We start from the raw sequence: 16,156 nt of genomic DNA on the forward strand, positions 1-16,156 counted from the left end.
TAAAGACCATCATCACATTTTATATTCCTAGTTAAAATCTGAACTCGTTTTGAAGTCATTTCAAACAACAACCTGAATTTATAGTCTAATTTGATACCCTGGCATTAAATGCTAACCCTTTTGACAAACCCAAAGCATAGTCAGAGACCTCACTTAGAACTATAATGTAAAAGCCCAACACCAAAAAAGCATGAAAGTTGATCCATTGTATCAATTGTATGAAATCCAACTCTTCAGGAATGTTGTGTAAATGAGTAAAAATACGTATTACAAATTACACATAAACAAAATACAAGAATGTAGACCAAATTATTTACTTTATCAATCAAATAGATACCAGAAGGTAGAATACATTCAAAACTCACAAGTTCCAACAATAAAACCTGAAAGTGTGAATTTGATATTTCAGGATGCCGATAGTAAACTGCATTATTACAGAAAGATTCATTTCATCGCATTGAACCAGGGTAAGAAGCCTACTACGGTTTTGTAGAACTTTGTTTTTTCTTCTTCAAATAGAAATGATTGGCCTGAATAAAATCTGTTTTTAAAATGAGTCATTTGAAAGATTCTGCATGTTATGTAACACAATACATGGAAAAATAACAAAAGAAAATCATCAAAATAACTCAATAAAAGGGAATTGGTTCAATCAGTTTAAAACACACTTGCTCATGTATTTACATGTTGTCAAAAGCTGATAAACGTCATAGTTGCGCAATGAGTGAGAAAAGCTTGCTTTTATACATATTTTTTAACAGAGACAAATGTTTTCGCAATTTTGAGGTTGATTTACAAAAAGGGGGAAAAAAACATTTACATGAACCCTTTGCCACACTCAAAGAAAAACATCCTACCATTAATAAACATATCATAAAAAAAAATTCATGTTTCATTAGAAAAGTCAATCCTGTTGGTAGGACTTCTCCCAAACTCAATAAAGTAATAAATAATAGTTCAACAACTGCAATTAAGGCTATTAAAAATTCCTCACTCATGTCACCCAGTTAAAAAATATAAAAGGAAAAAAAAGACACACACACACACAAATTGCAACAAAGACCATGTTTGATGCAGAATAGTCAAGAAATAAAAAGTAGGAAATGTCAAATGCTGATTTGCAAACAAAATCTGACGTGTTGTACAAGAATAAAAGTACAGCAAATGAGAACACTACCTACCTTGACTATTGATCACTGAGCTCGAGATAAGATGTCCTGGGAAATCTCATTTGTGTCAACAACTCAAGGCATCAATATAAACTTGGAAAAAAATTTCACTTCACCCCTCAATCACACAAAACACCCTTAACATACTCCGTGAAGTGTGTGTGGGATCCTCGTCCCCTAAACCTTCTGGTGCTATTCTAAAATTACCTCACAGGCTGAGTGTGCTGGACTACGCAAGTCCAAGAAACCAAAACATCCCACCAGTTCAATCCTTGCAATTACCTTAAGTGACTGCGATACAAATCATTTGGTAGATTTGGCGCGAATGCCACTCTAAACAGGAACCAGCGACCACTACTTAACTCATAAGTTGCACGTGCACTTGCCAAATACAATCATCACTACATACTGTATACACACTAATAAATAATTTAAATAAATGTCCAAAAAGGAAGTGCTGTAATATTTTGGGAAGCTGTTTTAGGGCTTCAAATCATGATACGTCCAATGTTCGTACATATCTCAAGTTGTAGACCCTCGGAGCTTGCCTGTTGCATCAGTCCAAGACCTTGGAGGCTATTAAAGGATTTTTGTGGGCGATTATTTATGCAGGAAATAAAATCTAATCCTGCTTTTCCACATAATAAAGATACTAAAAACAGCCCTAAAATATTCAGCCCCTCTTGCCTTAACAATTTTCATTAGCTGTCAACAATTAACTCTGAAATATAATCTATTCAAATTCTGAAGAATTTAAAGACCATAAGCATCTTCTTCTGGTATTAAAAGAATCCTGCGGTTATGGTTGATTGCAAAATCAAAGGCATAGTTTTGACATGGACGGAAGGGAGGTGTCCCCATCAATATAAAGAAATCACTGTTTTGTCCATACCAATATTATGTCATCACTTCAAAAGTGCGCTTTGTCCCCACCAATGCCTAGACTAAACCTACCGCTTTGTTTGACAGTCTTAATTACGATAACTCAACTTCACCTTTTACTAATGGTAGGTTGATACAGCAAACATCTCTATTGCCCTGTTGATACTGAATCTACTGCTTAATTTCATCAGGGTCCTTATTGAAGGTATAGTCACCATGATAGAGGAAAGATCGGCCCTAAAACAATTCAGCCTGACCCAGCTCGAGTCGCAGGTATATAAACCCGAACCCGCCCAAACTCAACAGATTAAATTGATTTGATAAACGAGCCTAAAAATGAACCCGACGCTTTGATTTGCCGCTAAAGTAAACATGACGTATTACTCGGGCCGTGCGTAGTTCAGCACCTAACAGTGCATTTCGGCTGAAACATGGGGTCCCTCAAATCAAGTGTGCGCTGTAAATGCAGCACCTAAATGAACGGTTTGCCGCCGAAGTGCGCATCTTGGCGACGTGCAGCGGACGAAAATGAAACTGAACAAAATGGCACCAAAAAGAAAATCAAATTATGAAGATTAAAAGCTGCACATAGTGAAAGATTTGGCCTAAAACAGAAAGTTTGTACAGCTTATAATCTATTTGCAAGAAGCAGAAATAATGTCTGACGTGAGGGAGGTGGAAGGAGGAATCCGCGCATCTTTTACTGCAACACCGAGGAGGAAAATCTATTTGTGATTTTGAGTTAAACTGAGTTTGGTAAGCACTTTTTTGTCTAAATAATTACTCGAGTAAAACTAAGTGCATGCTGTATAGATCCTCGATAAAGAAAAAAAAACGTGAACGAGAAGCCCGATTGGCCAGACTTAATGATTGACATTTTAAGCCCGAACCAGGCACGGATTTCAGGGCAGTGCCCAAGATCTTACCTCTACACCATGTGATGTATTCTGGGGTCAGAAAACAAGCAACCACAGTTCGCATGCTTTCTGAAGAAAAGCCACGATTGGTCAAAAGCCGAAGACACAGTGATGTTATCGTAAGTGACAGCAAATATCAAATTGGCCAATGATGACTTAAAAAACAATGGCTTAATAAATATTCCCAAAATACCATTCCCTGTCAAGACTAGTAAAAGGCTGTTTTCTTTTTTATTTGTGCTGAATTCCGCTATTTTTTTATTCAAGCGGCGAGCATAGTTCTTTTAAATAGGAACCTTAAATTAAAAAAGCAATCTTATTATTATTATTGGGGCGGCAGTAGCTCAGGAGGTAGAGCGATCGTTTTAGGATTAAGGGATCCCAGTTGGAATCCCGGCTTGTCCGTGTTACATGCCGAAGTCTCCTTGGGTAAGACACTGAACCCCAATAAGCAGGTTAGCGCCTTACATGGCTGCACAGATCACGGCCGCTATTGGGAAATGTGAAGCACAATGTAAAGCGCTTTGGGAAGTCATTGACTTGAAAAGCGCTATATAAATGCAGATCATTTCATTTCTTTAAATAACTTCTGGCATTAAAGGTAGGATGTCAAAACGGTCCACTATACTAGTCTGACCTATTGCAGTATAAAAAAAAACAACAACTTAGACATAGTCACACAATGTACCTAACCTAATTTTGCTAGGTCTCCCCCAAAACCTGTGAGAGGTCACCAAAGTCGCAGTCGAACAACTCGCTGACACCAGAGTCGTCCCCGAGGCCGAAATTGTAATCCAGAGCGTGAGAAGGCGACATATTAATGAAACTGTCCAACGGGAGAGGAAGGCTCTCTCCTTGAAGGAAGTCCGTCGAGAAGTCACAGAAAGAAATGTCTGCCAGGCTTGAGAACGGGTCGTTGCTCATAAGAGATTCTGTAAAAACATTTAAAAAAATCACTTGAGGAATCAAACACATTTAAAATATAAATGGAAACGCAGTGGTCGCTCTACATTTATACTACGCTTGTTACAGGAAACGTCTTTCAATGTCAAGAAAAGTCTTTTGAGCAAAATCTTGCCCGACATATGAGAGAATTTCTAGAGACCGCTCGCCACCAGCATCTGCTTGTCCCATTGATCACGCAAGTTTGCTGCCATACAAACCTGATCCTGCGCTCTTGGGTTGCGTTTCCGCTAATGAAATGCAACTCCCCAATTCCAGTTGCACTCATGCAGCCCCAAACCATGACATTTCCAACACCATGCTTGAATTTAGGCACAACACAAACAGGTGTGTACTTCTCACTTGTTTGGCGCAATGCATGTTTTACACCATCTGAGCCAAATAGATTGATCTTTGGCTCATCAGACCACAGAACATCTTCAGAGGTAGCCGTGGCCTTTGTTTACATACTTCTTTTCATTATGTTAAAGTGATGTTTCTTCAGAGATGTTCTTCAGTGATATTATAATGAAATCTCTGCAGAGATGTGAGGGGGGAACTCAATTTTGTGACATACTATACACTGCCTAGAAAAATTTATGGCCAATTATCAACAGTGATGGAAAATGCTGTAAGTAAGACGATGCCTGCTTAAAGTAGATAAGTGGATACTTACTTTTGTTGCATGCACAAGCGTTAACGTGCAAAAATGACAAAAGAAATGTGATTTCAGAACAATAGCAAGTACCTTGTTTTTTTATCAGGAGATATGTATTAAATGCCCATGCTTAATTCCAACTGGCCTTGTAACTCAGTATTCATCCTGCTAGTTGTCCGAACTGTCTTAGGTCTGCACCTACTTGCATGTGCATAGTAAACAAATTGAAAGAGGCTGCAACATGACACAAGCCAGGATGTTCATCGGTTTAAATATATAATAGGAGTAGAGGTAAAATCTAAAACACTTCCTCCTCCCGATTCTTCATAAAATTGAAAATTCAGATTTTCTTTGGGCTTGGTCTCTCAAATTAAGTTAATTAGCTGGGCCCAAGCTGGGTCAGGCTTTAATATCCACAAGCCCGGTATTCCCATTTGTCTTTCACTTCAGAATTGTAATGTTATGTCTGTTTTTTAAAGGTTGGGTAGTTGTTTGAGGTGTCCTCAAAAAGTTGAAAGTTAAAAATTCCCTCTATTAAGTACTTTTAACAATATCCAACTTACTTCAAAGAGCCCTTATGCTTTATTATCCATTGCACCTATTTGCTTTTATTTTACTTTTATCAGAGCTGTGCAGGGTGGAACACATAAGGTTGGAGGAATGCTGGAGAGTCATGTTTGTCAAGTTTTTTTGGCAGTACATCATAAAAATTGTGAAAGTAGGAACGAGCCTGATTCAAGTAGAATCCAAACGCTAACACAAACCCTAAAAAAGATAAGAAGAAGCACACATACCCGTGTCTGCACCCAGCAACAGTGCTGAAGATTCTGGTTGGGACGCTAAGAGTGCTTCCGAAGTCGCCGTGTCTCGGTCCCTGCTTGGCGTCGAAAGGCCATCTGGCACATCCTCTGAAGCGTTTGCATCTGTTCTGGACGGGCTGCACACTTCGGAACTGTCGTCCGGACACAGGAAGACGTCGATGGGACCTTGCGAGCTCTTCAGAGAGACTTGGTAACCCTGAGCACCACGTAGACAAAGAAAATTTCAAGCCATGATGAAAAAACGGGAATGGATTTAGTGTTAAGTTGCATACCTCGCTGGGGTCCCACACTTGCAGCTGGGTCTCTGGTGGAGTTCGGATCACCATGAGTAACTGATCCGGGGAATCAAACGATGACCTCAGATCTTGGCAGCGTACGTAGCCCAGCGTGACAGACATTAAGAACAAAAACTCAGGACTGGCAACAAGTAAAAATTGCAAGGGAATTTCAAAAAACTTTACATTTTATCAAAACTATTATTGTGTTGTTTTTTTTAATTAATCACAACTTTGTGAAGTGTTTAAGAGGTTAGACATGGCACTCCAGGTAAAAAACACACAAAGACTTAGAAGAGAAAAGTAAAAAGAAAAATGTCAGGTTGAGGATGCAAATATTCACAAGTTAGTGATTGGGTACTGGCCTATGTTTTAAGTGCATATAAAAAAATAGTGCAATTATAATTAGTGCAATATAATTTGGAACCAACAAAATTCGAAATGAGTTGCTAAATATTAATAGCCTTTGTTTTCCCACTGTCTTGTGTGCTTGTTTAGCGTGGTGACAGCCCTTTTATTTGAATTACTTAATTTGTCTTCAAACTAATATGGTACGAGGTAAAAATTAATACATTTATGTAACGCTGGTATGTTGTCTTTTTCAAATATTAATGCTGTACAATAGCACGTGTTATCTTTCCTATTATTAAATTGGGCTGAAGCTATACAGAAATCCATTACAATTACCATATTTCTCAGATTATAAAACTAATGTGGCATCTTTTATGGACTTAAAATACGGAAAATAAAAACAGACAAGATGAATTACAATGGAATGCTTCTACATATGGTAACCATTTATGAACTAATCATTTCATTTTAGTTATGAAACCAGTATTTCTAACATTTGTGTTTTTGACGTTTTTTTATGCCAAGTTCACTATTACTGTAGTTTTTACTATCATGTTCCTTAGTCTGGTGCCTTTACATATGAAAAATCTTCATAAGAATATTCTGGAAGTGGAACTTATAATGGGGTGCCATTTATATACTGGAAAGTATGATACTCATGTTGTCAATATTGGAAAGAAAAACACATTTTGCCTGAAGCAAGCAACTTACCGTATTTTCCGCACTATAAGGCGCACCTAAAAGTCTTAATTTTTTTCAAAAGCTGACCATGCGCCTTATAATACAGTGCGCCTTATATATATATATTGCTAGGTCTCGCAACTAACGCAACAGCCGCCGACTTGATTTACCCCCGAACGTGGAGTAGTCCGCGGTGTATGCTGGGATTTATATACCAGTGTTTCATTGGCTAACCAATGTGTCAATCATCATTTGAATCGATCGCTATTGGCTAAAGTTATTCGGAGCCTCGGATAGGCTAGAAGGCCGAAACAAACCCTGCAATTGGCCGAAAAAGATGTGTCAATCATCCGTTAAATCGATCGCTATTGGCTGAAGTTATTCGGAGCCTCGGATTGGCTAGAGGGCCAAAACAAACTCTGCAATTGGCCGAAAAAGATGTGTCAATCATTCGTTAAATCGATCGCTATTGGCTGAAGTTATTCGGAGCCTCGGATTGGCTAGAGGGCCAAAACAAACCGTGCAATTGGCCGAAAAAGATGTGTCAATCATCCGTTAAATCGATCGCTACTGGCTGAAGTTATTCGGAGCCTCGGATTGGCTAGAGGGCCAAAACAAACTGCAATTGGCCGAAAAAAATGTGTCAATCATCCGTTAAATCGATCGCTATTGGCTGAAGTTATTCGGAGCCTCGGATAGGCTAGAGTGCCAAAACAAACCCTGCAATTGGCCGAAAAAGATGACTGAATAGCAAGCTTGCTAAAGTACGCGATAAAGAAACATGTTTCATTAGTCTGTATTCGTAAATATTTTACTCTCCTGGATTTACTACACTCACGGTTGTAAGAAGACCACGATTGCGTATCATTATTGAACGTGAGAACTTCGGTGAGCTCTGCGGCTTTATATTTTCCCGGTATCTTGTTTTAGAACGATCTTGATGTTGCTGTGATAAGTTGAGTGAACTCAACTCAATTCCAAGTGTTTATTGTCATATGCACAGTAAAGTTGCGAGGGAAAAGGAAAATAGAAACTAAGGAATGGTTGCCATTTCTTGAATCCCAAGACTTTAACCTTCCGAATGATATTTGAAACGATGCATTTGAGTGACATCGTACGGACACTGCATCCGCACGTGTCTACGACACGTATTTGCTTCTTTGCAAGCTTTGGAAATGTTAAGGGGGTAATCAGTTTGACTGAATCATCTGACTGTTTTGTCGACGTTCCCATTGTAGCGCCTTATAATCCGGTGCGCCTTATCTATGGAAGATATAGGACCAAAAACTATTTTTTGGGGGTGCGCCCTATAACCCGGTGCACCCTATAGTGTGGAAAATATGGTAGTTGGATTTTTGGATAAGCAACCTTTTGCAGATTTAAAGGTTTAGGCAAAGAACTAACAGGTCTATAGCGTTTCTTCCCTAGAGCCATTACCAATTGAAGCACGCTAGACTGCAAAAAATACATCCAATCTCTTTATTATTCAAATAGTCTGCTAAAAATATTGAAAAATAAGACAAAACTAAAATAACGACCATTTTATCGGGACATTTTAGATTAAAGCAAGGTGGCACAGCGGCTGGGTGGTTAGTGTGCAGCCCCAAAGTGCGCAGGTCCAAAGTACAATTCCTGCTACAGCAGTCTCCCTGTGTGGAGTTTGCATCTTCTCCCCCTGCCTGCGGGGTTTTTTTTCTGGGCACTCCGGTTTCCTCTCACTTTCCATAAAATATCCAAGTCAGGTTAAATTGCTGGTCCAAATGGTCCCTAGGTGTGAATGAACAAGTGAGTTGTCTGTCTCTGTGTGCTCTGTGATTGGCTGGCAACCTGTTCAGGGTGTCCCCTGCCTGAATACGGCAAGGATGGGCTGGGACCCTTGCTACCGTAGTGAGGATAAATGGATAGATATATTACAATATGGTGAGCTCAATCAAATCCACACAAAAGGTGCAAGTGGAAAGGATATCTCTTGCTCTGAGGGTCATCTGTGACCAAACGGAGTTGAAGATTGCATTTGGAGATGAGGTTATCCAGCTGCTCCTCGGCTGCCGTGAGGTCGCAAACCTCTTTACGCAGCTCCTGCTGGAGGGCCACTGATGCCCCGTCCACACGGTTCCCCCTGGGAACAATAAATGAATCGGTTTGCATCTCAGGTCAATGGGTGACAAAATATTTCATAACAGACCAAAAGATTTCCAATTAGCGCTTCATGTCCGAGTCAAATATCTATCTTGTATTAACATGTTCCAGACTAAATATGTGTACAGTAGTTATTTTGTTGTTCATCGTCTTATCCGAAAAACAACAATTTCTGGTTAAAGTTCAATCGCAGAACAAATAGTTGGATGTTTATTTTATATTAATTTGTTTTCTGACCTCCCATAAACAGCGTGGTTATATGAAAAATGGTTATTTCATGTAATATAGAGTAAGCTGAAAAATCCACACATCCATCTCAGCAGGTAGCCATTTGCTGTCTGCTTGCAAAGGAAGTCAAAGTACTTCAAATGTGTGTGTATTACATGACCACAAGAAGTGTGGTACTGTGAGGTGCAACAAAAAAAAAACGAGTGCTAGAAACAAAAGAGGGAATACGAACTAGGGAGACTCAAAGTGACCAAACTCCAACATTTTTCTTCAGAGCCTTTGTTTTTGAGTACCCGTAGATGGCGGACAACTACCATAAATTCTGGACTCAGAGCGTAGCCGATTAAAAGCAGAGTGCACAAATTTCAGGACGAAACTCAACTTTGTTTGACTACATGCAGAACCGGATTTTAAGGTATAGACATAAACAGCCATGAAAAATTAACATCTTTTTTCTTACATTATAAAAAAAAAAAAAAATCAGCGGGGAAATGTCAAGAAAAGTAACACACTGTGCCACGATTACGACACTCATTTGCAGACTGTGTCCGCAGCTGTTAATCTTAACTGGTGCAGCAATCAATAGTAATTAAATTGGCATTTACATAAACACAGAAGTGCGACAAAAACGTTAAAAAAAAAAAAAATAAATCAAACTGGATGTGCTGTACTGACTAAAATTCCTAAGCCAGTTCAATCACAACAGTTTGTAGAAATGCAGAGCCATGAGACTGATCTAAGCTCTCCCATTCCTTGTTCACATGACATAATTATAGGAGATCAAGTATTGGTATATAATGTCTAAAAAAACATCATACATAAATGCTTGGAATCTCTAACAAGTGACACCATTTGTTAGAGATTGATTGAATATTTTAGTGTTGCAGCAGGTGACTAACAAATCAGGTAGATTTTTCCTATTGTGCCAAAAGCTGTGATGACATATTGGGCTGTCAGTCAGATAATAGTCAGCCCAATAATAATCTTGTACCACTCCTTAATTAGTGACTTGTGTCTGAATGTTATTGTTATTGTATAGTGACTTGTTTACCTGACTGCCCATTTTGCACATCTGGTTAGCTGCTCCTCTTGCACTCTTTGCACTACTGTATAATACTATACATAGCTATAATGATTTAGTATATTATTAGTACTTCAATACTCCTACTCAATACGTTCAAGGAAATTGTGCGGGTCAGATGTATCGACATTTCGTTCTGTATACACGTGTACAAGAATGACAATAAAGTATATCTGAATCTGAATGTACGATTTTTTTAATGTTATAACAATACTTGCTTTTGTGACATTGACAGTGATTGTCTTCAAATCTCTATTTCCTATTTAGATAGGCTGGCAGTGAATAATTCAAGTGCTCAAATTAAAAAAAAGAAAGAAAAGAAAAATCACAGTTAAGCTTGTGAATCACATGACCAAACCCAAACAAGATTTTGGTTAGTACATGAGCAAATATGATGTCATTTCCAAATGAAAGCAAGTGATACCTAAAAAAGAAAAGTAATTGTATTTAGAGTCTATAAATTCAATGTGAAATTGATTTCTTCTTCTTTAAACAGGTGGTATCATAGCATATATTTTTCAGAACATTTTTAACTTGACTTCCCCCTTTAAGGAGTTTGCATTCAAGTGGTTTTCTACTTACAACCACTGAATGTGGTTCTTGGACTTTTTGGAAATGAGCTGGATCCCTTCCAGCACGTTAGTAATGTCGTAGATGCGCCGCTTCTGGACATCCAAGATCTGCGAGGCCCGGTTCAGGTCCACCACGCCGTCAGCAGACTGGGACAGGAGGTCCAGAAAGCGCTTGGTGGTCAAGTTCAAAGACGTGTCGTAGCGAGACTTCTCCAAAATTATCCGAGGAACTGATCAAGAGAAGGAAAACAAAGTGTTACCATGACAACAACCTCAACAGCGGGACTGTTTTTCAAATTCAATGATTCGCAACAGTATCTTATTATGCAAAAAAAAATTCACTGAATTCTAATCTGATTGCAATGAATACAAGTTGGGTGAAAAAAATAATGAGGATAAATTTGATAAAATTGGCCTTATATGCTACCGTTTCAAAACCAAAAATTAGTTATGGGCAACATCCATTTTGTACACATTAAAAATAATGTAGGAAGTAATCTCGTGTGTGCATAATGGATGGGAGGAAACTAGGAAGTTTGGTATCAATCCGATTGAAGTATTATCATATAGTGGTCAGCAATGTTCCCTCTAATTTCCCATGGGTCTGAGCGTTCACAGAGTCGGTGAGCAACGCTTGAAACAACAGTGAGCAACCACAATCCCAAGCGTGGCAACTGAATCATTATCAAACATGTCCAAAACTTGACATCAAATTACATTTTGCGGAGTTTCCGGCAATGCAAAATTATTTTTCTCTTTTGAATGAATTGACTCATGTACTATTGCAAAGGTTGTGCGGCCGTTGTTTGTTTTTACAATCCTTTCACAAGCTATCCATTTCTTTTTTTTCCTGATATATTTTGTCGCATAATACTATAATTTTGGGGGCCTATTTAGTTGGTTGCAAGATACAGAACTGTACATTTTTTAGTGGAAGTACAATGTTGGCAACAAGATTCACTTGATATAATTGGAAATTATTTGAAGGCAACACAAACTTTTTCTTTTTTTTCCGTGGTTTTTGTGTTTTTTTTTCCTTTTTTTCAATTCCTTTAAAAAAAATCTCATTGTGTTTATTTTTTCCAAGCTGTTACTTTTTTCTTTTTGTTCTCTATTTACTTTTTTCCTTTGTTTCTTTTTTTCTGGCTTTTTTTCTAAATTTTTCCTTCTTTTTTTCTCAGCTTTCACTACTTTTTCATTTTGGTATTTTTTTCTTTTTTGTTCTATCCTCCCTTCCTTTAAGTCATTTTGTGCATAATATTTGGTCATGTTGGGATTAAAGAAGCTTAATCAACCTGAAGAGCCATTTAGCACCTGAAAGAGCAGGTTCCTTTTAGTGAGCCGAGCCGAAGAAGCTGGTTCTCGAAAATCCAGGGATCAGAATTTTCCGCGGATCCGCGGATTTCCGCTGTTTTTGAACCCCAAAGGCATTCCGACTTTTTCACTTTTTCTCTTGCGTAGCAGACAAATTCAAAATCCGCCCTGGTTTATTCCTGGACGCTGGCTATTTCAGCTGAAAATGAAAATCTCCATTCTGATCCCTGAAAATCTACTGACGTTCCTCAACTTCGTTCTACTTCGACCTTGTCTTCAAAATACCGCATTTAGAACACAATATCAGGGGAACCCGTGTATTTTTACCTTTATGCACTGTAACTTTGACCTTATTTGCTTCTTAGTTAGCAAATTTGAGCCCTCATTTTTGTGAACTGGCTAGATTTTCTTGTGCGCTGAGAATGTGCGGGTCGCTTAGAGGGAACATTGGTGGTCAGTATGAATAGTATCAAATCATACTGATCCGATACAAATTATTTTGGCTTGGAAATGTCCTGGTCGTTAAGTGAGGAAAATGGTGGAGTAGCTAAGTATTGATTCAGGACAACAGTGTTTATCTGATCAAAGTACTTACTCAGTATTGATCATTTGATTAATCCGCCTATCCCAAGTATGCATGTGTGTGTATAAACATGTATACCTCTGGGAGGTGCTGGTGTTGAAGGCGGCGCATAAGCTGAAGAGGGCCGGGTCGTGCTAACATACTGATGGTCACTGTCCAAATCCAACTTCCGCTTAACCTGATGACAGTCAAAAAGAAGGATATAATGTTGTGATGATCCGGAAGAAAACTATGAACGAAAGGACACTCCTCTCCAAAAACAACCCCCGCCCAAAAAAAAAAACCAGAACCCGTTACGTGAGTAGTGTCGTACACACTGGATTGGTCACAATTTCATCAAAGTGGTTTGGATTGACAATCAAGTGTAACAGCACGTTTTGAGCATAAATTAGAGATTATCGGGTTACAATACAATACAATGAACTAAATGGGATACCCTCGCTTATAATTTCAATATAGATAAAGCTTTGGCTATGTTTTTGCACCATCCCAATTCTTGACTAAAACTTTCATGCGATTTCCTACAATTACACCTAGGGCTGTCGGGAACATGACATTCGTCTAATCGCGGATATTTTCCATATGTTTTTCACATTCGTGATTACCGTCTCTGTCCATACATACCTCATTTTAATGTGCATCAGTATTTGTTATCAAAGCCTAAAAACTTAAAGCAAAGAAGAGGACTGTATCTGCTGCAGTTAGCTGCATTTACATGAAATGTGTTTAAATCTTACAACTTGAAGCAAAGCAAAGAGACATTTATCTGTTCTGCTGCTGGATTCACTTTAGTGTGTGATGAAATTAGAATTTTTTTTCTCTCATCTGGGCATTATTACTAAAGAGTCAAAGACCTTACAACCTGTAGCTTACTTGTGGATTAAAGAGGTATTATCCTAACAGGCTGAAATCCTGCACAATTGTTTCAATAAAAAGGAACATTATGTGAAGTTCATAGTGATTTCTTAACCAATAAATTGCTCTTCTTTTTAAGGTAAAAAGTAAATGTAAAATTAAGCTAATATCATCTTAGCATATTATGTAAAGGGGGAAAACATTTGACAATATATTCGTCAATGGTGATTATTTGTGTGAAAATCGTCTCCAGAAATTCCTAAATGTGAAGCCTAAACACACCTTTAGCAAAAGAAGAAAGGTATAATCGATGTTGACAAGTCACAATATTGAAATGAATATACCGGCAAGTAATTTCAGTTATAACCTTTGTTAATTGTTGATTTTGACCATGTTGTCAATTGGTGACCATGCAACATTGCTAGCAGCCTGGTCATCCTGCAAGCAGGGTAACATCATGTGTGGCTCCTTCTTAAGGTGTCTTGTTTTATACATGCTGGGATTTAGAGTTTTTACTTGCCCTCATGCAGGTTTCAGATCAGGGGATGATGTAAATATGGCCAGTGCAGCCTTGTCTATGACTAAGAGCTGTACAAATAAATGCCACCTAACTTGTATCCCTATTGAGGTGTGTTTTTTGCAGTACGTACACTTAATAAGGATTTTTGGGGGGCAAGAATTTTTACCGACTTGAGCCAAATGCAGCATTAAAAATCTTTCAAACATATGTCTGCCCTAGAAGCAATCTGCAACTATTGTTATTGGGGTTTGGGGTTTTTAAGGGTTATTGTTCTATCTTCGTTATTCATCTCTCATCTCATCTCATCAGCCGTACCGCTTATCCTCATTAGGGTCGCGGGGGGGCTGGAGCCCATCCCAGCCATCTCCGGGCAATGGGCAGGGGACACCCTGAACTGGTTGCCAGCCAATATCTTCGTTATTCATTATCCATTATCCGTTATCGGTCAGTTCATTATACGCTACAAAGCCTAGGAGCCGGGACACTTACTCTCAGCCAAAAGGCTAAGCTAAGGTCCTAGCCCTAAAGCCTTGCTGCGATCATTGCGAATGCACCGTTCCCGGAGGTACTGCAATACCGGGCCGATGCGTGGAGTGGACAGAGCAAGCTCTTATTCCATCTCCGGAATGCAAAAATCAAAGATCATTATCAGCCAAAAGGCCAAGGCCAAGCTTAGCATCAAAGCCTTACATTAAGCACACAGTTTAAAAACCACTGTCGGCATCTAAGTCCACAGTCCAAATCCTCTACAATATCAAAATGTGGTCGAGATGACCCATTTAGGTTGTTTTAAAGTCTGCTTTTGACAAGCTACAGTATAAGCTTTAATGCAAGTTCACTTTACTTTTACAAGAAATTCTCCTAACAAAAAGTTTACAGACATCCCAAAACTCGAGCAGGTTCTCACCGAAGGTCTCCCAAGTGTTGGCCTTCTCTTGTCTTGGAAGGTCACCTCAGCAGATGGCTGCGGGGTAGCAAAAAGCAAGATCTCTCCTGTGCTGGAAGGGGCGGTTGCAGGGTGGAGTCCCTCATTGCTGGGGCTGGTGATGATGACTATCTGGTGGTCCTGTCCGACACTTCCAGAGTTAAGCAAGGTCTCGAAGTCAGCTAATAGATCCTCTGACGTGTGGCCCGTTATCAGAGTCTCTGACATGGCAGGGGGCTCTCACGCTTTATTTCACAACGAGATGCACGCCAACTCAGCAAGTGCCGCACTTTAAAGGCTCGCTTATCTAGAAACAAGATGCCACGTGATCGAGTTCTTGAGCAACTTGTGGATAGTTTTTGGAAAAGTTCCTCATGAGTGCAAGACAGTAAAATGTAATACTAAAGCAAATGAAAGGTGGACAGTATGTTGTCGTGTCGTGTGTATATTTTAACGAGATTATTCCAATAACTCATCAGTTCGAGAACCCAGATGTGCTGTTTAAGCGCACAAAGAGGCCGAGGCTGTAAAACTAGCAGCTGGAAAGAGAGCTAGCATGCTAACCTTTTGTTTTCACCTGAAGTTGTCCACACGAGACCAGGCCCCGTCAACGAGAATGCTAATCGAAGAGCTAGTCGCTTGCAACTAGTCCTGAGGATAAAAAAAGTCAAAACCCAGAGGACAAAGTCGTAGTTTGCTGCGCGGGGTCATAGCACAACGACGACCACTGCACCAAATCGACTGAGATCACGCATAAAAGTTTGCAGAAGTTTTCTAGGGGGTCAAGGGAGCTCGCAATGCTAATATTACAGTCGCCTTCGCATTGGGAAACGCTTTCGGTTATGTTTAGGACGTTTTAGTCAAGGATAAAATGAACGGACACATTACTATACCATAACATAAACTAGGTCATATGAGCATGCTAACAGCGACATTAGCCCCAACCCCATTCGGTTCGCGGGGGCATTCGGAAAGCTGTCCGACTCAAGCGCAGATTGAAAATAAATGACAATAAATTATACCGTAAATAAAAAACTCCTCTAAAGCGATATTTTAGATTCTTCAGCAAGCTCACGGTGGGTGCGATCCATTACAAAAAGCGTATTTGCTCTCCAGTTGTGTTCCCGTAACTGTTGTTATTGTCTCAGCTGATCTAAATCCAAACAAGGATGGGACACTTTTCGCGCGAAATCTTTTTGCCGCGAAACTGACACGTGGGCGAATCTGCGTAATCCCATTGGTC

General features: G+C 39.2%; 1 protein-coding gene and 1 pseudogene across 1 annotated transcript; both read right to left on the bottom strand.

The window, feature by feature from the left end:
• Positions 1–298: 298 nt before the first annotated feature.
• e2f1 (E2F transcription factor 1) lies at positions 299–16,075 on the bottom strand. Its single transcript, XM_088331604.1, has 7 exons — positions 14,896–16,075; positions 12,692–12,791; positions 10,727–10,946; positions 8,663–8,815; positions 5,662–5,776; positions 5,363–5,585; positions 299–3,900 (listed from the first exon to the last, which is right to left on the bottom strand). The coding sequence occupies exons 1-7, from the start codon at positions 15,139–15,141 to the stop codon at positions 3,671–3,673; spliced, it is 1,287 nt and encodes a 428-aa protein (XP_088187730.1). The 5' UTR covers positions 15,142–16,075; the 3' UTR covers positions 299–3,670.
• Positions 14,532–14,658, bottom strand: LOC148369540 (U2 spliceosomal RNA; annotated as a pseudogene).
• Positions 16,076–16,156: the final 81 nt, after the last annotated feature.

The sequence above is a fragment of the Urocampus carinirostris genome, chromosome 3 (genome assembly GCF_059441175.1).
Source record: "Urocampus carinirostris isolate Australia breed hairy pipefish chromosome 3, RoL_Ucar_1.0, whole genome shotgun sequence".
Classification (NCBI taxonomy): domain Eukaryota; kingdom Metazoa; phylum Chordata; class Actinopteri; order Syngnathiformes; family Syngnathidae; genus Urocampus; species Urocampus carinirostris.